Genomic DNA, 26,612 nt, shown 5'->3' with positions numbered 1-26,612 from the left:
CTCTGTGCTTTATATTATGCATTTAGAGTTGGTAGTCAGAGTCAGTGAGATGATTCATAAAGACACTTGCTGCCAAGCCTGATGACCTGAGCTCCATCTCTGGAATTCACAGTGGAGGGAGCATTGACTCCCACAAGTTGCCCTCTGATCTAACCTTGAATCACACTGTGGCTTGTGCACATGAATACAGCCACATACCCAAGTCTCTGCTTGTAAATAAATAAATTTCAGAGAGAAGTTATTCTGAGACACCATCTATGGTAGCTATCAAAGGCACAAGAGAAAAAGGACAGAGGTTAAGAACCCTGGAGGGGACACTGTTCCTCAGCAGCTCTGCCCCAACTAGGCCATCATCTGCCTCTACCTTGCTGCAGGCTCCATGAACTCCTGGCAACCCTAGACTTCCTCTGCATCCTAGGTTTTGCAGCTGTTGGTGGGATGGAAGGCCTGAAGGACCAGTACTTCTCAGCCCTGGCTAGTAACCGGAGTGAGAACAGCAGCTGTGGGCTGCCCCGAGAAGATGCCTTCCACATCTTCCGAGACCCAGTGACCTCTGACCTCCCCTGGCCTGGGATCCTGTTTGGAATGTCCGTCCCATCTCTCTGGTACTGGTGCACAGATCAGGTATGAGAGCTGACTGACTCCCCGATGCTTCTTTGCCGGGCTGGCTGACGTCAGTGGTGTGACTTCGCTGTGTGTGTTCCTCTGTCCCCATCCCCTCCATTCCTTCCATCCTCTCCTCTACTCAGCCTGATGTTTTGCTTCTTACTCTTGCAAATGCTACTGGTGAATCTGGAGCTGCTGATTTTTGCAAAAGGGGGAACTTGATATACCCTCCTTGCCTGGGAAGAGCCAGTCATAAACTCAATCATATGAAGGAGATGATACATTTCATTTCAAGATTTGCAGCGCACGTCATTTGTTCAGCAGACACTCCAGATGTGCCTCTGGGCTCTTGAGGAATCTGGCGCCCATATGGAGCTACCCTGCTACTGCCTGGGGGAGACAGAGAGATGATAAATAAGCATTTCCTGTGAGACATTACAGGGTGTCACCTTTTAAAAAGGAGAGTGAGGCAGAAGAAGTCCGAGAGTGAGGGAAATGCAATTTAAAATAGGATTGCAAGAAAAAGTGGCTGAGGAGAGACCTGAACAAAGTTGCTCTCTGACCCCCTCCCTCCACCCCCCACAAACAAAAACAAAAGAACCACTCAATTGCTACAATTTCTGTCATTTTTAGAATCTTAGAAAAGTCACAGGCCACTAATGTCCCAGTCATGACCAGGGCTTTTGTGAGTTCGGAATAGATGAAACCCTTGAGTCCCAACACTTGTCCCCGGGCTCAATATCTGTCACTATTTCTGCAGTTGTATCTCTCTGTATTTAACTGTGAAACCTCTGGAAGTTGTCTGATGAGGTTCAGGCTCTTCAGAGAAACAGGCCTCAAAGCAGCATCTCTTTTGCCTGAAATCTGTGCACAGTGTACTGTGAAATCTAACAGAACTCAAGGGAGTGGTACAGAGGTGAATAAACCCCATCTCTGGACATCTGTAGCTGAAAGTTTTCCTGTGCCCACCCAGCTCCTACGGCCTCATGGTCCCGCAGCTGCTCAGACCCAAATGAACACACAGAGGCTTATATGAATTGCGAAGTGTATGGCCTACTGGCTCAGGCTTCTCGCTAGCTAGATCTTACATCTTAAATCAACCCATTTCTATAAATCTACACTTTGCCACGTGGCTCATGGCTTACTGTTATCTTTACATCTTGCTTCTCATGGCTGCAGGTGGCAGCGTCTCCTCTGTTCTTCCTTTCTCCTTCCTCCTCTCTAGTTAGAATGTCCCACCTATCCCTTATTCTGCCTCACCATTGGCCAAACAGCTTTATTTATCAACCAATCAGAGCAACATATTTTCATAGCATACAAAAAGACATTCCCCCATCAGACATCCTTCTTATTAAGGGTGTTGATTGAGTGAAGACTAAATTTAGTAAGGAAAATAATAATTTTAACACAAAAGGACATTAAAAAAAAAAGCCCTTCCATGCCTAGAAAGCTAGAGACAAATTATGGCAATTATTATCTATGAGAAATTACTATGTGTTAGATGCTATCCTAAGTATTCCAAATGCTTCTGCTTTACTTTCTCTTTCTTCCTTCCTTTCTTTCTTTTTTCCTTTCTTTCTTTCTTCCTTTCTTTCCTTCTTCCTTCCTTCCTTCCTTCCTTCCTTCTTTCCTTCCTTCCTTCCTTCCTTCCTTCCTTCCTTCCTTCCTTCCTTCCTTCCTTTCTTTCTTTGGTTTTTCGAGACAGGGTTTCTCTGTGTAGCTTTGTGCCTTTCCTGGAACTCACTCTGTAACCCAGGTTGGCCTCGAACTCACAGAGATCTGTCTGCCTCTGCCTTGCGAGTGCTGGGATTAAAGACGTGCGCCACCACCGCCCAGCCCGCTTTACTTAATTTCAAAACAAGCCTGGTATGAGCCCCATTTGGTCAATGAGAATACTGAGGCTAGAGGTGACACCCGGTGCTCAGGTTCACTCAGCCAGGCAGTGAGGAGACAGGATTTGAACCCAGGCTGGCTATCTCCACGTCTAAAGTGCATTCTGTAGCCAGAGCTAAATGGAAGGACTCATCCCACACCATTGGAAGCCCTTTCTCTTTCTCTGCCTCTCTGTTTTCTGAGGTCACTTCATTCTCAGAGAGCCTTACTATGTGACGTCAGGGAGCAGACTGCCAGTCCATGTCACCTCCACAGTTAGCAACCCCACCGGAGGCTCTCCTGGCAGGTCACCTCTTTCCTTTGCCCTTCTAAACATTTCTTCAGTTTTATTTTATGTCAGTGAATGTTTGCTGGGATGTATGTCTGTGTACCGTGAGTGTACCTGGGTACCTGTCGACGTGAGAAGAGGGTATCAGATCGCCAGGGACCAGAGTTACAGATGGTTGTGGGCCAGCAAGTGAGTGCTAGGAATCAACCATGGTTCCTCTAAAAAGAAGCCAGCACTCTTAACCGCTAAGTCATCTCTCCATCCCCTCCTTTGCCTTTTTTTTTTTTTTAAATAAGAAGTTGTTCTACTGAGAGATTAAACTGGATTGTCTTCAGTTCATGCTTTTTCCTAACTCTGATAGCCAAAGAAGTGGATTAATTCTGGAGTGAACTGTAATTGACAGGGTCTGTATATAATAGGGAGGGGACAGTGATGGCCACCCCAGTTGGACCTGGGATAAAGGTGAGGAGAAATGCTTTTGTATAAGCAAGGCAGGCAGACCCAGGCCTCAGTTCCACCAGGGCTACTGCAAACCGTCCTCAGCTTCCAATCCCCTTCACTCTGCTCCAGGTGATTGTTCAGCGGAGCCTGGCTGCTAAGAACCTGTCTCATGCCAAAGGAGGTTCCCTGATGGCAGCCTACCTGAAAGTGCTTCCTCTTTTCCTAATGGTGTTCCCTGGTATGGTCAGCAGAGTCCTCTTTCCAGGTGAGCAGGTTGCTGGGGGCAAAGGTCATCTGTTTGTCCGCAAGTCTCAGGCTCTAGGTAATGTTCTCAATGTGTCACCCACCATCCCACAAGAGTAGGACTAGAGTCCCGGCCTGGTGACCAGATGGAGGTTTCCCATCCATCTGTTCACTTCATGCTGCTACCCAGCACTGACTCAGCAGACAAGACCCGCTGGTATTCCAAGATGAGGGAGTGGATGCTTACCGGAGTCTTCCACTGTATCTTCAAACCACAGAGTAGTCCAAGGTTCTGTGGTTCCACACACTTATTCCCACAAGACAAGTCACGTGTCCATGCTTTAGGGCTCAAGCTCAGTGTTCTGGTAATTTTGGCCTACTGGAACCCCTCCTATGACAGTAAATATCAGGGGACATAAATAACTCTACAGGAGCGTACACACACACACACACACACACACACACACACACACACACACGCAGGAGCTTATGTGGCCTAGGCTGGGCTTGAACTTACGATGCTCCCATGTCTGCCTCTCAAATGCTGGGATTACAGGTGTGTACCGCCATGTTTGGCTAGCTTTTTTACTTTCAATGCATTCAAGAGGTTTCTACATATACATAAACAATACTTAGTAGGTGATGTGACCAGGAGTCTCTGGTGTCAGGAGCTGGGGATCTGCACAGAACAAACCTGTTTCTTCTTTCAACAGTAAGCATTCCTCTGTAAACACCAAGACCATAAATCAGATCCTCCCAGAAAGCATCCTCCTGTTCCTCATCCCTACAGGTTATACTAGTGGTTCTCAACCTGTGGGTCGTGACCCCACTAGGGTTGCATATCAGATTATGTGACATTATGACTCATAACATTAGCAAAGTTACAGTTATGAAGTAGAAATGAAAGAATTTTATGGTAGTGGTCGCCACAACATGAGGAATTGTATTAAAGGGTCACAGTGTTAGGAAGGTTGAGAACCATCGAGTTAAAGATGCAAAGAAAGAGTAGGATGGATGGGTAGTAGTGGCGCACACCTTTAATCCCAGCACTCGGGAGGCAGAGGCAGGTGCATCTCTGTGAATTTGGGGCCAGCCTGGTCTATAGAATGAGTTCCAAGACAGCCAGAACTATATAGAGAAACCTTGTCTCGAACTCCCCTCCCCCCCAAAAAAAAGAGTAGGGTAAATGACCATTCATTAGCCAGTTCAGTTAGGTCAAAATCATTCAGAATCTTTAAGAATTAAGGGGGAGTTGGGGGAAGGACACTGACCATGGTGTTGAATTCTGAAAGCTTGCCTCTCTAGCCCAGATGGGGATCATGGGTCGTGCCTCCATGCAGGGGGCACACAGCTTGGGAAAAGCGTGAGGGGGCAAGATCCGAGATCTTGGCTTGTTGGTGACTTGATGGAAAAGCACGTGACTGCTGTAAAGCCTGACAGATAACAACAGATGAGGTTTAAAGGGACCACACTGACTGTGAGCCTGCTAAGGGCAAGTCCCTGTGGACAGACAGGTGCTGATGGTGGGCTCTGTTCTAGAGGACAGACAGGTGCTGATGGTGGGCTCTGTTCTAGAGGACAGACGGGTGCTGATGGTGGGCTCTGTTCTAGAGGACAGACAGGTGCTGATGGTGGGCTCTGTTCTAGAGGACAGACAGGTGCTGATGGTGGGCTCTGTTCTAGACTGCCTGTGCTTGAGCCTCAGCTCTGCCCCACAGGAGCTATGCAGCCTTGAATACATCATTTCACCTCTCTTTCCTTTGTTTCCTCATCTGTAAGATGGGTGGGGATGAGGTTTGCATCAAGCGAACTTGTTACATATAAAAAGTTGGTTAATTAACAGGTAACAATGTTATTGAATGGTGTGTTAATTATCACAGGGCTGCTGGAGTCAATTAAAACTTAGTTGAAGAGCTGGGCGGTGGTGGCGCACGCCTTTAATCCCAGCACTCAGGAGGCAGAGGCAGGCGGATCTCTGTGAGTTCGAGGCCAGCCTGGTCTACAAAGCGAGTTCCAGGAAAGGCACAAAGCTACACAGAGAAACCCTGTCTTGAAAAAACAAAACAAAACAAAAAAACTTAGTTGAACCAATTAATTTCGCCAAGGTGAACAAGCTCTCTCTCTCTCTCTCTCTCTCTCTCTCTCTCTCTCTCTCTCTCTCTTTCTCTCTCTCTGTGTGTGTGTGTGTGTGTGTGTGCGCGTGCGCGCACGTGTGTGTGCAGGCATGCATGTGCGCAGCAATGGTTGATCTCTAGCACTCTCTACCTTACTTTTTGAAGTGATCTTACTGACCCTGGAGCTCACTGATTCAGTCGGACCAGGGGGACACTGAAACCCAGGGATCGGCCTGTCTCCATCTCCTCGGCTCTTGGATTACAGACCTGCACTGTGCCCAGCTTCACGTGGAAGCAAGCACTTTCCCAACAGGCCACTTGCCTGGCCCGGAACATACTCTAGGAAGAACACTGCGTTCTTCACTGAACGTGTAAACTTTGCCCCAGTCAGGTGTCCCGTGCTTGAAGGCTGCATTCTTAGCAGGAAAAACCCTTTGTAGTTAATGGTTAAATGTCCGTGAGAGGACTCTGCTCCTTCTCAGCCTGCGTGGAGAAGGGGAGCTTCCCCAGAACAGAGTGAGGCACACAGGTTGTGAGGCACACAGGTTTAAACTTCAGCAATGGGAGGCTTCTGGGCTCCAGCAGTGAGAATGTTGAGTATTTTCTTATCTGCTGGTTTCCTCAAAAGCCCTTGATTTTTCTGAGGGGTGGGATGTGTATGTATGTGGCATATGGGTGTCTATGTTTTTGCGTGTGTGTAGGCACACGTACATGTGTGTGCATGTACATGTGGTGGCCAAAAGATGATATTGAGTGTCTTCCTCAGTTGCTATCTTATTTTAGTAAAGACGGGGCCTCTCAGTGAACCTGGAGCTCACTGATTGGCTAGGATGGATGGCCAGTGAGCTCCAAGGATCCTCCTGTCTGCTTTCCTACCCCGGGCTCCTATGCTGGCATTACCAGTGTGCCCCACGGTGCCAAGCTTTTCACATGGGTGCTGGGAGCTCAACTCTGGTTCCCAAGCTTGTTGAGCAAGCATTTGACTGACTGAGCCATCTCCTCAGCCCAGTCTTAACCCCTTCTGAGGGACACACCCCCAATGACCTCAGAACCTCCTACTAAGCTCCACCTCTTAAAGAGCCTACCACCTCCCAAGATTGCCACACTAAAGACCAAAACGCCCGACACATGAACCCAAACCACACCCTAGAAACAGCAGAGGTGCACTGTGGAGATGAGCCAGAGAACCAGGATGGGTGGGCGACTTCACACTGGAGAGACCGGAGAACTGCTGGGGAGAGGAAAGAACTGAAAAAGATGCAGAAAGAAGGGGCTGGAGAGGTGGTTCCTACAAAGATCTTAATGCATTTCCAGAGGACCTGAGTTCAGTTCCCAGCTCCCAGGCTGGGCAGCTCACAACTGCCTGTTGTAACTCCAGCTCCAGGGCACCGAATGCCCCTTTCTGGCCTCTGTGGACACTTGCATTCATGAACACAAGCCCCCACACAGACACATACATGGACATATAATTTGAAAATACAGTATTTTTTCTAAGAGAGAAAAGATCCTCAGGGTTTGAAACTCACGGTGCGCTTGAATCTAACATGAGCAGTGGGCGGCACCAGAACCCTAGAAGAGCTGCGGGAGGCAGGAGGGGGGGGGTTGAAAGACTGACAGGGCCAGCATGCAGCTCAGTAGCAGTAGAGGGGGTGCGCAGTGTGCACAGAGCCCTGAGTTCTGGATCCAATGCCAAGAAGAAAAAAGTTAAGCATTTTTTAAAAAGTATCACGGAGGGACTTCACTGTAGATATGAATCACTGTCCCCCATAGCAGCTGAGAAGATGAAGTCTGAGGTAGGACTCTACCCATGACTGGCCATTAGGTATCACAGCTCTCTTTGGGGTCCAATGAGAATGGTGATGTGTTTTTACTATGTCATGTATGATCACACTTGGGTGCTGAAGTTTTAATGTGCATTATCTCAGCCAATTGTCATACTCTTTTTTCCCATTGACATTATTATTATTATTATTATTATTATTATTAGTAGTAGTAGTAGTAGTAGTAGTAATATTATTAGGTTTTTCAAGACAGGGTTTCTCTGTGTACCTCTGGTTGTCCTGGAACTTGCTCTGTAGACCAGGCTGGCCTTGAACTCACAGAGAGAGATCTGCCTGCCTCTGCCTCCCGAGTGCTGGGATTAAAGGCATGCGCCACCACCGCCTAGTACCATTGACCTATTTTTAATCATTATTTGTGTGTGTGTGTGTGTGTGTGTGTGTGTGTGTGTGTGTGTGCACGCGCGCATGCATCATGGAATTTGAGCAGAGGTCAGAGACAACACATGGGCTTTGGTTCTCTCCTTCCACTACATGGGATCTGGGGATCAGATTGTCAGCCTTGTCAGCACTGACCAAAACATCTTGCCAGCCCCGTCGTTCTAACCTTATGGAACAGTTTCTTAGCAGTGCGGTTTCAGACAGCAGTCATGCTAATGTTAGGAGATAGTTATGTCATCACCCAGTTCTACAGATGGGCAGCAGGAGCTCAGAAAGCTGAAGGAGTGGAGGCTCTTTTCTATTTCTCTCAGCTATAAGCTCATAGACCCTTCTTTTGGTGCCGGCCTGGTTCTGGCACAACTTTAGCCAGGCCCGGGCTCAGGGCCTATCTGCCTCACTCTGGCCTTACATTTCCTCCATAGATCAAGTGGCCTGTGCTCATCCCGACATCTGCCAGCAGGTCTGTAGCAATCCCTCTGGCTGTTCAGACATCGCATATCCTAAACTTGTGCTGGAACTTTTGCCCACAGGTAATGTCCCCTCACCCCTATACTTAGTCTCCTGGACCACCTAGAAAAGAGGATAGTGCCTGGGTGCTGATCTGAGGTAGGGACAAAATGTAAGAGCTATGGGCACCCCAAAGGCCAGAATTTGGGAGGTTCACAAGGTCTTGTCTGACTACCCCACCAGAGGGTCTACCTCAGAGCTGAACCATCGGGATCAGCTAGCTTTAGGCCTGGGGTGACAGGGACACAAGAGAAGGCAGACACTGTCAGGAGAAAGCCCAAGGCCTATAGACCTCCCTTCTGCCCCCAGGACTCCGTGGGCTCATGATGGCTGTGATGGTGGCGGCTCTCATGTCCTCCCTCACCTCCATCTTTAACAGCGCCAGCACCATCTTCACCATGGACCTGTGGACCCACATCCGGCCATGGGCATCTGAAAGGGAGCTCATGATTGTGGGCAGGTAAGGCCATAGAGAGTAGGACTGTGGGAAGTGAAAAGCCCAGACACCTAGCAAGGAGGGAATTGAGCTCACAGACAGGCAAAGCCAATGTGCCCAAGCTTGCTCAGCCTCTGCTGTTGACAACGAGGAGCAGGCTCTCTGCATGAGTTAGTCACTCATTCAAGAGATGTCCTGTGAACACCTGCTGTGGTCCAGGACTTAAAACAGTACTTTTAGAGCCGGGCGGTGGTGGTGTACGCCTTTAATCCCAGCACTCGGGAGGCAGAGGCAGGCGGATCTCTGTGAGTTCGACGCCAGCCTGGGCTACAGAGCAAGATCCAGGAAAGGCACAAAACTATACAGAGAAACCCTGTCTCAGAAAAACCAAAAACAAACAAAAAACAAAACAAAACAAAAAACCCGTACTTTAAAAAGGTTCCAGTATTTAAAATCAGTCCTCTGGTAGTGGAACACAGCACTAAAAGAAGTGCGACTGCCGGGCTGTGGTGGCGCATGCCTTTAATCCCAGCACTCGGGAGGCAGAGCCAGGCGGATCTCTGTGAGTTCAAGGCCAGCCTGGGCTACCAAGTTCCAGGAAAGACGCAAAGCTACACAGAAAAACCCTGTCTCGAAAAACCAAAAAAAAAAAAAAAAAAAAAAAAAAAAAAAAAAAAAAAAAAAAAAAAAAAAATGAAGTGCATCTGTTGGCATGGTGCTGGAAGCGGGGGAAGGAGAAGACAAGCAGGCAATTAAAGCCCTGATGAGTGTTCCAACTGGGAATCAGGAGACCTAGACATTCAGATGGGAAGCACCAGTCTGGGTTGGGATCTGGGGGATGGTAGGAGGTAGCTGGGTAAGATGGGGGCAGGGGGCAGGTTTCTGGAGTGTGGGGGACTGATTTCTATTCCAAGACTCCTGCAAAGTCCTGAAGTCTAGTAGGAGAGCAGAAATGAGCATCATGAAAATATGATGAAAATAGACACAAAAAAGCTGCTCCTTGGGGCCCTGTCAGTCAAAAAGATGCATGTAGAGGGATGTCTCAGCCATCGTCCAGGGAAAGAGTGCTTAGACATGACCCTCAATGTTAACCCACTAAAGGAAAAGCCAGATGCGCTGCACTTGACCACTTGAGAAGACACCATTAAAGAGATCTAAAGATGTGCCACAGATTGGAAAAAAATATTTGCAGCCCACATTACATGCTGAAGAATGTGTAGTCTAGAAAATGTAAAGAACTCTTGGAACATAATGTTACCAACCACCAACACAGCAGAATGGACATTTCACCAATGAAGGTGTAGAAATGGCTGCAAGCCTGTGACAAGATGCTCAGCATCATTTATTACATAAGGTACCCCTTCACCCCACTAGAATGCCAGTAACAGCCAGACACAGTGGTGCATGCCTATCACCCCAGCGCTTGGGAAGCTGATGCAGGAAGACCTTGACTGTGAAACCAGCCTGGACTATACAGCAGGTTCTAGGCCAGTCTAAGATACATAGTGAGGCCCTGTTTCAAAAAAAAAAAATTGTTTTAAACAAAAAGAGACAAGAAAGTGGAGAGACTAGAACTCCTATACAGTACAGATGGGACCCTGAATGATTCTCTTTAAAAACCAGTCCTACAGTTCCTCAAAACATTAGGCATAAACTTACTTGATGATTCGACAGTTTGCACTCCGAGAAATGAGAACATATGTCCAAAGACCCGGATACAGATGTTTATACAAGTCGTTTACAGTTGCAAAGAAGAGGGCAGAAATTCTGTCATCAACTGATGGAAGATAAGCAATGGGAAGAAACGGTGTGTTCATGATACAGCACTTTTCAGAAGCAATGAAATGGTCCGGTGAGCTGGCTCAGCTGGTGAGGGTGTTTACTACCAAGTTTGATGACCTGAGTTTGATTCCCAGGCACCACCTGATGGAAGAAGAGAACCCATAAGTTCTCTGACCTCCACGTGAGGGCCATCCACCCTGAATGCCCTCTACAAAGTAAGATTTTGTTTTTTTGCCTCTGCCTCCTGAGTGCTGGGATTAAAGAGTGTGCCACCAATGCCTGGCTCAAAATAAGAATTTTAAAGATTTATTTACTGTGCATGACTGTTTGGTCTGCATGTATGTCTGTGCACCATGTGTGTGCCTGGTGCCCTTGGAGGCCAAAAGAGGGCATTGGATCCCCTGGAACTGTAGGTACAGACAGTTGTGAATTGCCATGTGGGAGCTGGAACTTGAACCCAGGTCCTCTGGAAGAGCAGCCAATGTTTTAACCACCAAGCCATCTCCCCAGCCCCAATAATTTTTTTTTTTAATCAATGAAATATCCTGGTGAGTTAGCAATGCATGTAATCCCAGCTCTTGGGAGGCAGAGGCAGGAGGATCATATATTCAAAGTCAGCCTGAGCTACACAGACAGTCCCTGTCTCAGAAAAGGAAGGGAGTATGAAATATGGATATATATTACCCCTTCTATGGACCTCAAAGACCAATATGCAGCTGAGTCAGCAGCTGAAGGTCACATTCTGTATGGCAGAGAGAGCATTTGTAGGGAGCTCCAGGAAAGGTGAACACAGAGGGGGCAAGCACATTGGTGACTACTCAGAGGCAGCAGGAATAAACTGTAAATGCTGGGAGGGAACATTTTGGCATGATGGGCGTGCTCAATGTCAATGGTCCTTTGGGTTGCACGACTCTGCAGATTCAGTGAAGGATACTGGATCGTATACTTAGGACTGATGGGTCTCATGTAACTTACAGCTCAGTGAAACCGCACAATAAAGGGAGGAAAGCAGGCGTTCAGAGGAGAAAGCTATGTTGCCCTTTCTCCTTACAGGGTGTTTGTGCTTGTGCTGGTGCTGGTCTCCATCCTCTGGATCCCTGTGGTGCAGGCCAGCCAGGGAGGCCAGCTTTTCATCTACATCCAATCCATCAGCTCTTACCTACAGCCACCAGTGGCTGTGGTCTTCATTATGGGATGTTTCTGGAAGCGTACCAATGAAAAGGTAAATCTGGATCGGCAACACAATACCCAGGTGCTGCCAATGAACATTGGGAGAAATGGCGGGAAATGGTCTGGCAGGGATCTGCCTGTGTGGGCTAGACTCTAGAGTCACTAGGGAGAACGAGCTCTGTGTGGGAACACGCAGGAAGGGGCCGTCAGGCTTTTGAAAAGATGTGATGGGCATTCTCCGATGTTTCTGTGTTAAAACATCCTGGCAAAAAAGCAACTTAGAGGAGAAAGAGTCTACATGAGCTTGCAATTCCAGGTCACAGTCCATTACTATGGTATAGTCAAGATAGCAAGCACTTGAAGCAGGCAGTCACATCACATCCAGTCAAGAGTAGGAAGTGTCTGAGGGTTTCTACTGGTGTGAAGAGACACCATGACCACAGCAACTCTTGTAAAGGAAAACATTTCATTGGGAACTGGCTTACAGTTCAGAGGTTTAGTCCATTGTCATCATGGTGGGAAGCATGGTGGCACACAGGCAGACATGGTGCTGGAGAGGTAGCTGAGAGTTCTATATCCGAATCTGCAGGCAGCAGGAAGAGACTGTGAGACACTGGGCCTGGCTTGAGCATCTGAGACCTCAAAGCCTGCCCCCAGTGACACACTTCCTCCAACGATGGCACACCTACTCCAACAAGGCTATACCTCCCAATAGTGCCACTCCCTATGAGCCTATGGGGCCATTTTCATTCAAACCACCACAGAGAAGATGATGTACACATGCTGAGTGTCCAGCTAGCCCCCTGCTCTAATACAGCCCTGGGCCCCAGACCAGGAAATGTGCTGCACTTTCAAGATGAGTCTTCCTACTTCAAGACAATCCTACAGACAGACCCACAGACAAACCTGGTCAAGACAGTTCCTCACTGAGCTTCCTTTCTCAAGTGATTCTAAGTCCTGTCAAGTTGACAAAACTACCACACTCAGGTTGACCTCAAACCCACAATCTTCCTGAGTATGGGTGTTACAGGTTTTAAACCACCATACTTGGCTTCATGACACACTCTTGCTAGTAATAGAGAAGCCAAGATAGAAAGGAGTGAGTGTGTCATATGTAATCAGTTCATTATAGTTGGGCATCTGCATCTGTGAGTTCAACCAGATTCAACCAACAGCGGAATAAAAATATTTGAAAGAAAAAAAGTTGTGTCCCTACTGAGCAAATACAGACATTTTTTTTTTTCTGATGTTAACCTCTAAATAAATGGTTCTCAACCTATGGGTGATGACCCCTTTGGGAGTCAATTGACCCTTTCACAGGGGTTGCCCAAGCCCATCAGAAAACAGATATTTACATTAAAATTCATAACAATAGCAAAAAATAGTTATGAAGTAGCAATGAAATGAAATAATGAAATTTTATGGTCACCACAACATGAGGAATTGTATTAAAGGGTCACAGTATTAGGAAGGTTGAGAACTACTGCTCTAAATAATATAGTGCACTGACTATTTACATAATATTCACATTGCACTGGGTATTATATGAAAATTATATGTATCTAAAGACGATTTAAATTATATAAGTGGATACGCATAGGCCACATGCAAACACTATGCCATTCTATACAAGGGACTTGAGCAGCTGTGGACTTTATTATCTATGGGTCCTGACCCTTTAGGATACCAAAGGCTGACTGTATTTGTAGAAGTTGAAAAGGTATATAGCTCCACATCTTTGCAATATAGTGAGCATCATAAGAAAGACAAGCTCTTGAAATGGCTTCTTGAAGTTTTGGTGCCCTTGGCGTCCCTAAGATGGCTTTACTCTGGTTTGCAGGGTGCTTTCTCAGGTCTGATCTTGGGCCTGCTGCTAGGATTGGTCAGGCTGGTCCTGGACTTTATCTACGTGCAGCCTCGGTGTGACCAGCCCGATGAGCGCCCAGCTGTGGTGAAGGATGTCCACTATCTCTACTTCTCCATGATTCTGTCTTCTGCCACCCTCATCACTGTGATCACCGTGAGCTGGTTCACAGAAAAACCCTCCAAAGAGATGGTACATTTGGGTTGACAGGCACAGCCTCTGAGACACACCAAAAGTGACAGAATGGGGACTCCGGGCTTGAGCAAGATAATTGAATGTTCAGAAAGTCCAGAGTGGGGCTTTGGGGACATGTCGATGCAGAATTCAGAGAAGACCATTAGACTCCATTTCTCATTTCTGCTTCAATTCTGGCCAAGGAGTTCCTAGGGCTGTGCCCCCTACCTTTTTTTTTTTTTTTTTTTTAAGCTGCCATTAAGTAAAGCCATAAGCAGTACTGATCCTGGTTCTTAGCAGCTCCAATCAGCTCAGGTGCAACCTTGCTCTTGAACCAGAAGAAAGGCTGAGCTGAAGGGCCAGTCTATGGCTCACACAGTACCCTAGGGCTAGGACAGTCAGATACCAATGAGAGGAGGGCTATCGGAGGACAGGGGAGCAAGAAAAAGGTACAACCATTGGTTCTGAGGGGTGGAGGGAATTGAAGCTGCTTAAAGGAGAAGGCACACCATGAGCAGTTGATGTCCAATATAAAAGCTGAGTTGGTTGCTGGGTTGGGGGAAGGGAGGAAAAAAATGGCAGCTTCCATCTGAATCTCACATTGCCTCTGCTTCTCAGGTCAGCCGCCTGACTTGGTTTACTCGTCATGAGCCTGTGGTCCGGAAGGACCCAGTGCCACTGGCAAACCCCCTGACTACAACCCTTCCTCAGAATGGGACTACAGAGGCCACCAGCACCAGCATTCAGTTGGAGACAATTGAAGAAAATAAGAGCAAAGCCCATAGCCGTGAGTTGCCTCTGGTCTTGGTTATAGTAGAGCTTAGGAACCATTATGCGTTCAAGGGAGATTATGCCAGAATTTCAGCATCCCCTGGCTCTGATGCCTGGCCTTCCCCACCCACCAGAGGGGACTCCCCAGAGACACATGAACAGCAAACCCAGAGCCTACCAAGACTTCACGCAAACCTACACCATAGGCCGGAGACTACAGTAATCTTCAAATCACTTCTTTCAGTTTAGCTCACTTATAAAATGTGAGTTAACATTTTAAAATGTGGATATTTCACATGAGATCCTAAATTTCCATCTCTTGAACAATGGGAAAATCTGGCAACACCAGGCTTCCATGTTGACATGGCAAAGTTATCTCCATGTTATGAAGATTCAGGTTATCATTTAAAAAAAATATCATGGATACTAACCTATGTCAACTCAAGGTAAGAAACTCCACTAATATTTTTTTCTTGAACTTCTCTTTTTTTTTCTTCCAATGCTAGGGATTGAACCAAGGGCCTTATGCATGCTCGGCCACTCAGCCTAGCAAACAGGAAACTCCAGGTCATAGATTTTCTTTGCAGAGGTGAAGACATTGCCATCATTTTCTATGTTGTAAACAGACTTCCCCTCACTCAGGTGTAAGCTTCTGGGTGTGCAGCCTGAGCTCCACAGAGAGAAATAGCATTGCCCAAAAGTGCCCCAAGTCCTTCCTCCTCTCCGAAGGAAGGCGTTGTGATACAGAGAACAGAGCTGGGTCCTAAGCCCAACTCAGCCACTACGTACCTGCCATGTGGCTTTGCTAAAGTTGGTGTGAGCCTTGATTTCTTCATCGGAAGACAGTGATAATCTTCTAGACTTTAGGTACTAGTGGATTTAGTTGTTCCTCAGTGCCTGAGAGAATCTGATCCCAGGACCACAGGGGTCCTCAAAAGTGTAGATGTTCAAGCCCCTTGTATGAAACGCAAAGCAGGGGCTGGGAAGACAGCGGTCAGTAAAGTGCTCGCCTTGAGAGCATCAAGATCTGAATTTGATGCCCAGAACTCATGTTTAAAAAAAAAAACCAAACTACAGGGTCACGGTGGCATGTGCACCTGGAAGGTGGAGCCAGGCACTCCCCACCCCCCAAAAAAAAAATCACTGGGGCTCATCTGCCAGTCAACCTAACATACTTGCTGAGTTCCAGGCCAGTGAGAAGGTGTCTCAAAAAAAAAAAAAAAAAAAAAGGAACCCAACTCTAGAAGAATGACCTTCGAGGCTGTCCTCTGGCTCACGTGCAGGCAATACATCTACACTCACACACATGTGCACCCACAAATGCCGCAGCATTTGCATATACCATGTGTACATCCTGTGTACTTGAACTCATCTCTAAACACCCCATACAAGGTCAGTGCTGTGGAAGTTACGCTGTATTGTTTAGGGACGGATGATGAACAAGTCTGTACTCCTCTGAATTCTCCTGCTCATGTTTGGTTAAACCTCCAAACACGGGAGGCTGACTATGCCTTCCAGCAGAAGAACACGGATTCCATATCTCAGTGCACGAACACATGTTGTCGATCCTCTTCTTCCTCCTGAGGACAGGCAGCTCAGTGTGACCTTCCTTTGCTGGGTTCTTTTTAGAGGATGTGTCCCCCAAACAGTCCAGGGTGCTGAAGGCTATGCTGTGGCTCTGTGGAATGGAAAAGGACAAAGAGGAGCCCCCAAGCAAAGCAGAACCTGTGATAGTTTCCTTGGAGGAGAAACCCCTGGTGAAAACCGTGCTGGACGTCAACTGCCTTGTGTGTATCAGCTGCGCCATCTTCCTCTGGGGCTACTTTGCCTAACGCGGGGGAGTCCGGGGAATCCAAGCTCTCTGTGTGTTTTCAGTGCCTTGTTTTTTTTTTTTTTTAACAACAGAAAACAAAATGATAATAAAGCCTGTGTTTGTTTAGCATAAAGCTTCAGAGGTATCGCTGACGAGCCCATCGGCGTTTTCTTCTTGAAAGGAACGGCTGGCCCTGGAGCTTTTCCCACTGTGGTACTTATCCTGCTTAGAGTTTGTGGGAAACACACCTGTCTGTGTGCAGTGCCCTGAAACCTCGGGCACTAACACTCAGGGGCTGCGTGGTGGCACATGTCTGTAACCCCAGCCCTTTCTGAATTAGGATTCCAAGTTTGAGGTCAGTTTGGGCTACATAACAAGACTCTATCTCAAACAAGAAACAAAACAAAAACGAAAAACACCTGAACAGTGGTGCACCTCTGTAATCCCAGCACCTGGGAGGTAGAGGCAAGAGGAACAGGAGTTTAGGGTCAAGGCCAGCCTGCCTGGGCTGCATGAAACCCTGCCTCAAAATTAAAAAAAAAAAAAAAAAAAAAAAAAGGGAAAAAAATGAGGTAACTGTGTGCACTTCTTGAATTTTAGCTTAGTGACTGGAGAGACGTCTCAGAAGTTAGGAGCTCTTTGCTGCTCCTGCAGAGGACCAGATTGATTCCCAGGATCCTCCAGTAACTCCAGCTCTAGGGATCCAACACCTTCATGTGGCCACTCCAATGCATTTGCATGTATGTGCGCGCGCGCGCACACACACACACACACACACACACACACACACACACACGGACACGGACACGGACACGGACACACACATGTACAAAAATAAAAAAAATAAATCTTTCTCAAACATTCTGGCTTGAAAAGTTGGCTTCTTAATTCCACAGGAAGAGCCTTGTCACCAGACAGCTGGAAAGATCCATCTACATGAAGCCTCTGGTTGGGGGCCAGGAATGTCCAGGACCTTGTTCTGTGTGGGGCCTTCTCCTGCAGCTTCTCTCTTCTGGGCTCTGATGGAATGATTCAGATTGGTATTTGCTGTGTACAGGACAGCTAAGGGCAATGCCACCTCTGAGGTATCCCTGGACACAAGCTGTCCAGACCTAATATAAAGAGACCATGGGTGGAGCTACTTACAGGCCCCACCCAACTCTCCTGAGACTCTAATTTCCAGGGATTTCAAAGGAAAACAGGAGTCACTTGGCCACCTACTCATTCAGTGTGTTTCTAGGTGATAGCCATGGCGACAGGGACTGGCTGGTCCAATGGGAGTTATTAGTCAGTGCGTACCTTTAACACTAATCCAAACAGCAGTCATGGTCTGGACAAAAGGCTCCCTAAGCCCTCCCAGAAGGGCACGTGGGGAACTTGTTGCTTACACAATTCCTAGCCAGACCCATAAAGCTGGATCCTGGCAAGAGTCCAAGATGACTTGGGAGGCAAAAGGACTCAAGGGTTAAGTCCAAGGAACAGTCAGTCTTCCTCTCCAGGAGCCAAAGGAGGGAATGGGGGGCACAAGGACTTCCACTAGAGTCCTGTACTCACTGCAGTCCTGACCCCAGAGACCTCTACTGCCTCTGGTTGGAGTCAAAATAAGTTTCCTGGGGATGGGGGGGGTGCAGTTATCACAGCTGTCACATGTCTCTCCTGAATGGCTGTCACCAGCCTGCTGACCGGCCACCGCACCTCTCTTCTGCCCACTGTGCTGCCTCAGGCAGAGGGCAAGTCTGGTTGACCAGGACTCCTTCCAGTTTCAACTCCTATCACTCTCCCTTGGGAGTCTAAGCAGAGCCACACTCCCACTCTCCTCTCTGTTTCTACTGTAGGCGGTGTAAGGGGCCTCAGGAGGGTGATCAGATATTGAGTAAATAGGTCTTTGACCCCACCCTTATCTCAGCAGCCTCAACTATTCCTTGTCAGGGGAGTTCCCGCGGAGTTATGCAGCTGGCTTGATTCCCGAGTGTTAGCACCTAGCTTTAATCTGCCTTTTGTGACGGCTACCTTTTGTCTCTGGTACCTTCCGTCTGAAATATATAAATCTTGTCTGAGAGTTTCCTAAGAATGCAACACCTATGTAGAACTCGGTTCGGGGAGGACTGGCAAACTGAGATGTCTCCTGAGAATTTGCATTTGGCATTGTCTCTTTGGGGAGCTTAGATAAGAGGTGTTGGTATATGGAAATTGATTTGCTAAAGGTGTGAACTGTATGACAATAAAAAGGCCCTTTGCGCTGGGCGGTGGTGGCGCACGCCTTTAATCCCAGCACTCAGGAGGCAGAGGCAGGTGGATCTCTGTGAGCTCGAGGCCAGCCTGGTCTACAAAGCGAGTTCCAGGAAAGGCAAAGCTACACAGAGAAACCCTGTCTGGGGGAGGGGGAGCCCTTTGCTAAGCGAGTGAGTCAGTCTGCCAGAGGCTGATCCCTCTGCAGCTGGAAAAAAGCTAAAAATTATGCTTAGAGTGTCTTTGTGTCTTCTTTCCATGGACCCGAATAAACCCATATCCAATACAACAACCCCTTCTTTCTCTTCTACCTAAATCCTACTCTAGGATTTAGACATGGACAGACATCACTTCTAGAAAGCCTTCCTTACTCAGCACCCTCCCATGGCTTGTGCATTTGAAATATACCAAGGGCTTGGGAAGAGAGCTCAGTCAGCAGAGCACTTCTGTAGAAACACGAGGACCTGAGATCACAGTCCCAGCACCCACCTTAAAAGCCAGTTGTGCATCTATAATCATAATATGTCTGCTACAAAGGCAGACAGGAGGATCCTTGGGGCTTGGTAACCAACCAGCCTAGTCCAGTCAATGAGTTTCGGGTTCAGTGAGAGACTATATCTCAAAACATGAGATGGAAAAGCAATTGAAGAAGACACCTGATATTGGCCTCTGGATGCACATCTACATACATGAGCAGTCATCACACACACACCACACACACACACACACACACACACACACACACACACACACACACAGATATTTAAATTAACTGCTCAAGTGCAGTGAACATTGCTTGAAGGCAGAGGGTGTCATACTGATGTCTGGAATGGCATCTGCTGGGTGAATGGATGGCAACCTCTAGAACACACATGTAACCTGGCTCCATCCCTTCTAGCTACCACCTATCACCTTTAGCCAGCCTGTCTTCTCACTCCTGCCCAGGTCCCTTGTACCATGGAACACGTGGTGGTGACATTGTGTTGTCCAAAATATTGTGCACCCTAATAAACTTATCTGGGGTCAGAGAACAGAACAGCCACTAGATACTGAGGCCAGAAAATGGTGGCACTCACACCTTTAATTCTATCACTTGGGAGGCAGAGCTCCATCCGGATCTCTGTGAGTTTAAAGCCACACTGGAAACAGTCAGACGTGGTGACTCACGCCTTTAATCCCAGGAAGTGATGACTGGAAGCAGAAAGGTATATAAGGCGTGAGGACCAGGAACTAGAGCCTGGTTAGCTCTAGCTGAGATCCATTTGCATGAGGACTCAAAGGCTTTTAGTCTGAGGAAATAAGACCAGCTGAGGCATTGGTGAGGTGAGGAAGCTATGGCTTGTTCTGCTTCTCTGATCTTCCAGCATTCACCCCATACCTGGCCTTGGATTTGTTTTTATTAAGACCTATTAAGGTTCGTGCTACAGTGCCTGCACCAGTGTAGTAACCTGTAGTCAGAGCTCATGGAGGGGACCTTCCAAGTCCTCATTATAACTGGGCTGCTCTTACAGTCACCTCTCAAGTCTGGGGAGGGCTCAGAATCAGCCAGATCATGCTACTTCTGCCTCCTGAGAAAAGTGCCCAACTGTCCACTCCCCGTTGTCCTTAACGTGGGCCAATGTCAGCACCAGTTCTAAAGGGGTCTCCCCAGCCAGTCTCACCTCCACCTAGGTCTGTTTCTTCTACAACATAGGCTTGTGGAGATGTAAAATACAAACCTTCTCTCCCCAGCTCTTCACCGCTCTCTCCTTGGGAAGTTGATAAACTCCGGGTACAGGCCCTCCATGCCCAGCTCCTCCTGCCCTCACCAGCCTCCTCCCTTGCCTTTTGCTGCCTCAGCCTCAGCCTCACCATTTTCTACCCCTTCTCCTTAGCACGTTGCTGTTGTTTCTGAGATAGGGTCCCACCGTGTGGCTCTGACTCACCTGGAACTCGCTTTGTAGCCCCGGCTGGCCTTGAACTCAGAGAGATTCAGTTGCCTCTGCTTCTCAAGCCTAGCACTTTTTTAAGATTTTTTTTCTAATATATGCGAATGTTTTGCCTCACGTACATATGTGTACCACCTGCGCAAGCCCAAGAGGGGCTCAGAACCCCTCAACCACAAACTGGAGTTTCAAATGGTTGTCAGCAGTCATGTGAGCACTGGGAACCCAACCCTGGTCCTCCGCAAGAGCAGCGAACGCTTACTCTAGCCCCTCCTTCTGCTCTGGTTTTACTTCCTGATTCCATCTTCCTCTGACCTCACCCCCCACTGACTCCATCTCTGTCACCCACTGTCTTACCACCTCTGATTCCTCCTCCGGTTGATTCCATCTCCCACTCTGGTCTCATCTCCCAACTCTAGCTCTACCTGCCGCTCTAGCTTCATCTCCCTAGGGCCACCTCACACCCATCCCTCCTCACGGGCCACCCACTTGAGCTTTTTTCTATTGTATATAGTTGTACTTATTGTATATAGTGTTTCTTATATTAGTTATAACTTTTTCTAAAATTTTTTGTTTTAGACAAAAAAGGGGAAGTGTGGTGATATGTTGTGACCCTCAATATTGTGCAATGTGGTGGTATTGTGTTCCCCAAAATATTGTGCACCCTAATAAACTTATCTGGGGTCAGAGACAGAACAGCTACTAGATACAAAGGCTAGAAAATGGCGGCACTCATACCTTTAATCCTAGCATTTCAGAGGTAGAAATCCCTTTGGATCTCTGTGAGTTCAAGGCCACATTAAAAACAACCAGGGATGGTGACACACGCCTTTAATCCCAGAAAGCGAGCCTTTAACCCTAGGGAGTGATGGTAGAAAGGAAAGATATATAAGACGTGAAGACCAGAAACTAGAAGCATTTGGCTGGTTAAGCTTCAGGCTTTCGAGCAGCAGTTCAGCTGAGAGCCATTGGGATGAGGACTCAGAAGCTTCCAGTCTGAGGAAACAAAACCAGCTGAGAAGTTGGCCAGGTGAGGTTAGCTGTGGCTTGCTCTGTCTCTCTGATCATCCAGTGTTCACTCCAATAACTGGCCTCAGGTTTGATTTTATTAATAAGAACTTTTAAGATTCCTGCTACAGTGCAACCTAATAAAGAGGATCTCCAAGTGGTGAGAACGTGGCTGGCTTCTTTCTGCTTTTCTGATCTCTCAGCTTTTTACCTCAATATCTGGCTCTGAGTTTTTATTAATAAGACCAAATAGCAATTTATCTACATTTTTCTTTCCTTCTTTCTTCTCTTTCTTTCCTTCTTTCTTTCTTTCTTTCTTTCTTTCTTTCTTTCTTTCTTTCTTTCTTTCTTTCTTTCTTTCTTTCTTTCTTTCTTTCTCTTCCTTCCTTCTCTCTCTCTCTCTCTCTCTCTCTCTCTCTCTCTCTCTCTCTCTCTCTCTCTCTCTCTCCTCACTCAAGTGCAGTTTGTGTACAAGGAATGAACATAGATTCAGGTAGAAAGGATGGAAACAAGCTTGATGAAGCACTCCCCTTCTCAAATGCAGCCTCATGTGTCATTTGTGGTGACCGTTAATGTACCAGTGGATGGATGAAGTTCAGTGGTGCTTTTCTGCCTTATTCCCTTTCTTTGCATGTGGGAAGAACCTGTGACTTGCATGTCAACCCCAGACTATGGCAATGGCCTTGGGATGTCACCGCTATGTGTTATGTGTAATGATTAGATTGTGCATGACTGTCTGGGCTGAGGAGACAGCTTTGTTCAGATAGTGCTTGACCTGAGTTTGAGCCCTAGAACCTGAATAAAAATTCTGGGGAGGCGAGACAAGCAGATCCCTGGGGCTCACGGGCCAGCCAGCCCAGCCTATGCAGAGAGCTTCAGGCCAATGTGGGACCTCGTCTTAATAAACAGGTGGACTGCTCCTGAGTAATGTCAGTTGTTCTCTGGTCTTCATGGCCACACTCACCTGCACACACACACACTCACCTGCACACACACACACACACACACATACACACACACACACACACCTGAACACTTATCTGTACACACAAACACACACCTGAACACTCACCTGCACACATACACACACACACACACCTGCTCACCTGCACACAAACACACACATCTGAACCCTCACCTGCACACACAAACACACTCACCTGCACACACACACACACACACACACACACACACACACACACTCACCTGAATACTCACCTGCACACACACACGAACATACTAAGTGATGACAAAAAGCCTGCTGGGCTGGGGAGACGGCCAGCAGTTAGGAGCGCCTGTGCTTGTAACAGGTCCAGTTTGGGGTCTCAGAATCCACATGGTGGCTCACATTGAACTCCGGTTCCAGGGGACCCAATACCGTCTTCTGACCTCTGTGGGCATCAGGCACACATGTGGTAACACAAGCAGGCAAACACTCACACTCATAAAATAAATACATCTGAATTAAAAACACTTAAGACAGTCTTGTTAGCTGACTCACTATGGAGACTCCTTGGCTTGCTGGATGAAGCAGCCACTGAGCCAACGCAAAACAAGTCGAGGAGCCGGGCGGTGGTGATGCACGCCTTTGATCCCAGCACTCGGGAGGCAGAGGCAGGGGGATCTCTGTGAGTATGAGGCCAGCCTGGTCTCCAAAGGGAGTTCCAGGAAAGGCGCAAAGCTACACAGAGAAACCCTGTCTCAAAAAACCCAAAAAAAAAAACAAAAACAAAAACAAAAAACAAAACACACACACACACACAAACAAACAAACAAAAAACAAGTTAAGGAACTGTAGCTGCTTCCAGGAGCTGCCACCTCCAAATGAGGGCCAGAAGGAAGTCAGGGCCTCAGACCTGTGACCACAAACACAAAGAAATGAAGTCTGACAACCGGCCTGGGGTGGGTAAACTTCCTTCCCCAGTACCGCCTCCCGATGAAATCACAGCACTACCTGACGCTTCACTGCAGCCTTGTGAGACCCCGAGCAGAGGTCCCAGCTGAGCTTTGCCTAGCCCTGACCTCAGGAGCTGGGAGGTACGTGGTCATCTGTCAGAGAACCATCACTGACAGGTGTGAGGTGTGAAGGGGACGGGTGGAGCGATGGGGAGTGGAAGGAAGTGCAGGGGACTGATGGCTGTGTGGGGTGGACAGCCCACGGCCTGCAGATGGGAAGCCCTCAGTTTCTCCAGACTAATGAGTAGGAGGCATTTGGTTGGCTGGAACAAGAACCAACCCAGCAAACTTTATACAAAACACAAACAAAATAAATAAAGCTACGTACTGTGAGGACATAGCACAAAACAACCCCAAGGACGTGTGGAGACTCTTGGAATCCCCCTTCAGCTTTTCTACCTGCCTCCCAGTACAATTACAGATTCCTTCCTTCACAGGCCAGATTTCTCTGGCATGCATGGTAACTACTGAGTGTTACCTAGAGAGCCTAAGCACTGTGCCAGGAGAGATGGCCCTGCCTTCTGGATAAGGGGCTCGTGAATGTTCACAGCTGTGCACATCCACACTGGCCGGAGAGGTACACTCACTGGAGTGTGGGCAGTTGGTACTGTGTGGCTGCCCAGGGCCAGTGCCTGTGCCCTGCCAGCCCATTTCTCTTCCTTCCTAGCTCCACCACCGTTTCACAATGAAAGTGGAAGGCACTGGTCTAGACGCTAGTGAAGACTGGGAGCCTGAGAACCCATGTGGACTCTGATGTGATGGGATGAAGCAGCAGAATCTGGAACAGGGTGGAGGGAGGCTCTACAGTGTGGAGGGAAGGGCTGAAGGCAGACCACAGACAAGCAACCAGAGGAAGCCTTGTCTCAACACCTTCAAATGAGCTCACACTGCAGGGTGGAGCCCCAAGAAGAGGGATCCATTCCCACCAGGGAACCAGTTCTAGGGAGCAGATCACCTCTGACATTTGGTGGCCTTCACTGAGTGGGATCAAGAGCAGGCTCCTTCCAGAAGGCCGAGTGGGCATTGGAGAGTGGGAAGAGGAATGGATCCATGACCCTGGTGTTACGTGTGGCCATAGAGCATTCTGAGCACACAGGCCGAGCTCTTGAGAAACCGTGGAAAAGGGAGGGAAACCATCTGAAAGGCAGATTCCAGAAGCGTATTTCGGGAGACCATCGTTTTTCTGAACTGCCAGAGATGCTACCACGTATTAAGACAAGGCTTCTTCTGGACAGACAGGGGTAAGCACTCTGCTACGTGTAGTGCCATGAAAGGGCACAAGCAACTCCCTCTGCAGCTGCAGGAGGCATTGCAAGTCCTTATAGAGAAGGAAAGAGAGCCAGGTGCCATGCTTGGTTCCGCATCTGAAGAGCTTTGGGTGTGACTCAGAAGCCTGAGTGCTGAGCCGTTGGGTGCCATTGGGTGCCTGGCCCTCAGTGAGGATGGATAATAGCTTCAGGTTTTTTGTTTATTTGTTTGTTTGTTTGTTTTGACATACATGGAGTCAAACGTTCATACTTTTCTGAGGACTGGGCAGCCAAGACTTAAGACAGGGTACCATAAGCAAATGATGTGAGTGTGGTATGTTGTAGAACTGCGGACACCAGGCACGAGGCACAGGCAGGAAGAATGAGTATGACCTGTCCTTATCCTCAGCCCCCGCCTCTCCCCAGGGGGACAGCTGTGGCATCACAGTGGGGTTATCGTCAGGGCACTGCTGGCACTGCCCATGCAGAGCTCTCCACAGAAAAGGGTGCAATGCTAAGTACAAGCTGTAAAGAAAGCCTCCACAGGCTTGGCTGGTTCTGTAGTAAAGTCAAAAACAAGGGAAGAAGAGGGAGCCTTCAGCAGACAGACACTTTAAGACTTATCTTTTTACAAGATTTATCTTATGTGTGTTTTGTTTGTATTCATGTATGTACACCACATGGGTGCCTGGTATTCGTGGAGATCAGAAGAGGGCATTGGATCCCCTGGATCTGGAGTTACAGATGGTTGTGAACGCTCATGTGGGTGCTGGGAATCGAACCTGCATCCTCTGCAAGAGGAACAACTGCTCTTAACTGCTGAGCCATCTCTCCAGCCCCCAGACATAAATTTAAAAGGTGGAGAAAAACGTTTCATATCTTCAGTGTAATTAATAAATGAAGCACTTTAAAGTACTTTGGAAGTGGAGGGAACTTTGAGGGATGAGAAATATGATTGTTCTTGTTTAGATGTGTGTGTGTGTGTGTGTGTGTGTGTGTGTGTCTAGATAATGAGACTACATACACGTATGTATGTTTATTTTGTGGGGTGGTTACAGCTCAGACTGGCCTGAACTCATGATGCTCTTGCTTCATGAGTGCTAGAATTCGAAGCAGGCAGGTACTGTGCCCGGTCTGTGCCCGGTCACAGTGTCTTCTAAGCCAGAGGAGGTCACAGATTATCTCATTAATACGCAGTTCCAGGCATCTAACTCTGTCAGTGTCTGCCCTTCTCTGTTACCAAGAAAGCCACCCTATGTGGGCCACGGGGAGGGGTCACTGACAGTCTCACAGGTCCAATCCCCCATTCTGCTCTTCCCAGGAGTCTTACTCTTAGACCGGGCAGGAGAACGTTCAGGTTACTGGAAAAGAGAATTCCCGTGAAAGTCACAGTTCCTGATGCACACACATAGCCCTGAAAGTCACTGGGAGTAGCTTCTCTGAGTCCAAGTCTGTCTGGAATCAAAAAGAGACGTCGAGACTGTGGGAACCCAATGCAGTCTTAACCATGGAAGGTTGCTACGGGACAACCAGGCAGCTGGGTCTTGGCAGTCTATCCCACCAATGTGACTTTTGTCTCTATTCTTTCACCTTTTTGAGACAAGGTCTCATGTAGTGCATGTTGGCCTACAACTCATTTCTGTAGTTGAGGATGGATGACCTTGAACACCTGAGCCTTCTGTCTGTATCTCCCAAACGCTGGGATAACAGGCATGTACCACCATACCTGGTTCCCCACCCCCACCCCAGTCTTGCTGTGTAGCCCAGGCTGGCCTCAAACTTTTAACTCTCTCTTCCCTAGTGCTGAAACTATCATGGTAGTGTCTATTCTTTCAAATCCATACAGACGCACGGGAGCAACACACACACACACACACACACACACACACACACACACACGCGCGCGCGCGCGCGCGCGCCAAAGTTTGCCTCCAAGAATTAGCAAG

The 26,612-nt window shown here is 47.9% G+C and overlaps 1 protein-coding gene across 1 annotated transcript in view; it reads left to right on the top strand.

Annotated features, from left to right (window-relative positions):
- Positions 1 to 16,434, top strand: part of Slc5a11 (solute carrier family 5 member 11) — a 54,533-nt gene extending 38,099 nt beyond the window's left edge. The window contains exons 9-16 of the mRNA XM_037210893.1: positions 419 to 624; positions 3,338 to 3,473; positions 8,207 to 8,314; positions 8,601 to 8,751; positions 11,563 to 11,731; positions 13,520 to 13,735; positions 14,336 to 14,504; positions 16,118 to 16,434. Coding sequence (XP_037066788.1) covers positions 419 to 624; positions 3,338 to 3,473; positions 8,207 to 8,314; positions 8,601 to 8,751; positions 11,563 to 11,731; positions 13,520 to 13,735; positions 14,336 to 14,504; positions 16,118 to 16,320 — 1,358 coding nt within the window. The 3' untranslated portion in view covers positions 16,321 to 16,434. The remainder of the gene's footprint in view (positions 1 to 418; positions 625 to 3,337; positions 3,474 to 8,206; positions 8,315 to 8,600; positions 8,752 to 11,562; positions 11,732 to 13,519; positions 13,736 to 14,335; positions 14,505 to 16,117) is intronic.
- The last annotated feature ends 10,178 nt before the right edge of the window (positions 16,435 to 26,612 follow it).

This window comes from Peromyscus leucopus, chromosome 1, assembly GCF_004664715.2.
Source record: "Peromyscus leucopus breed LL Stock chromosome 1, UCI_PerLeu_2.1, whole genome shotgun sequence".
Lineage (NCBI taxonomy): Eukaryota > Metazoa > Chordata > Mammalia > Rodentia > Cricetidae > Peromyscus > Peromyscus leucopus.
The sequence above is the reverse complement of the archived record's forward strand: the minus strand, read 5'-3'. Positions and strand labels throughout refer to the sequence as shown.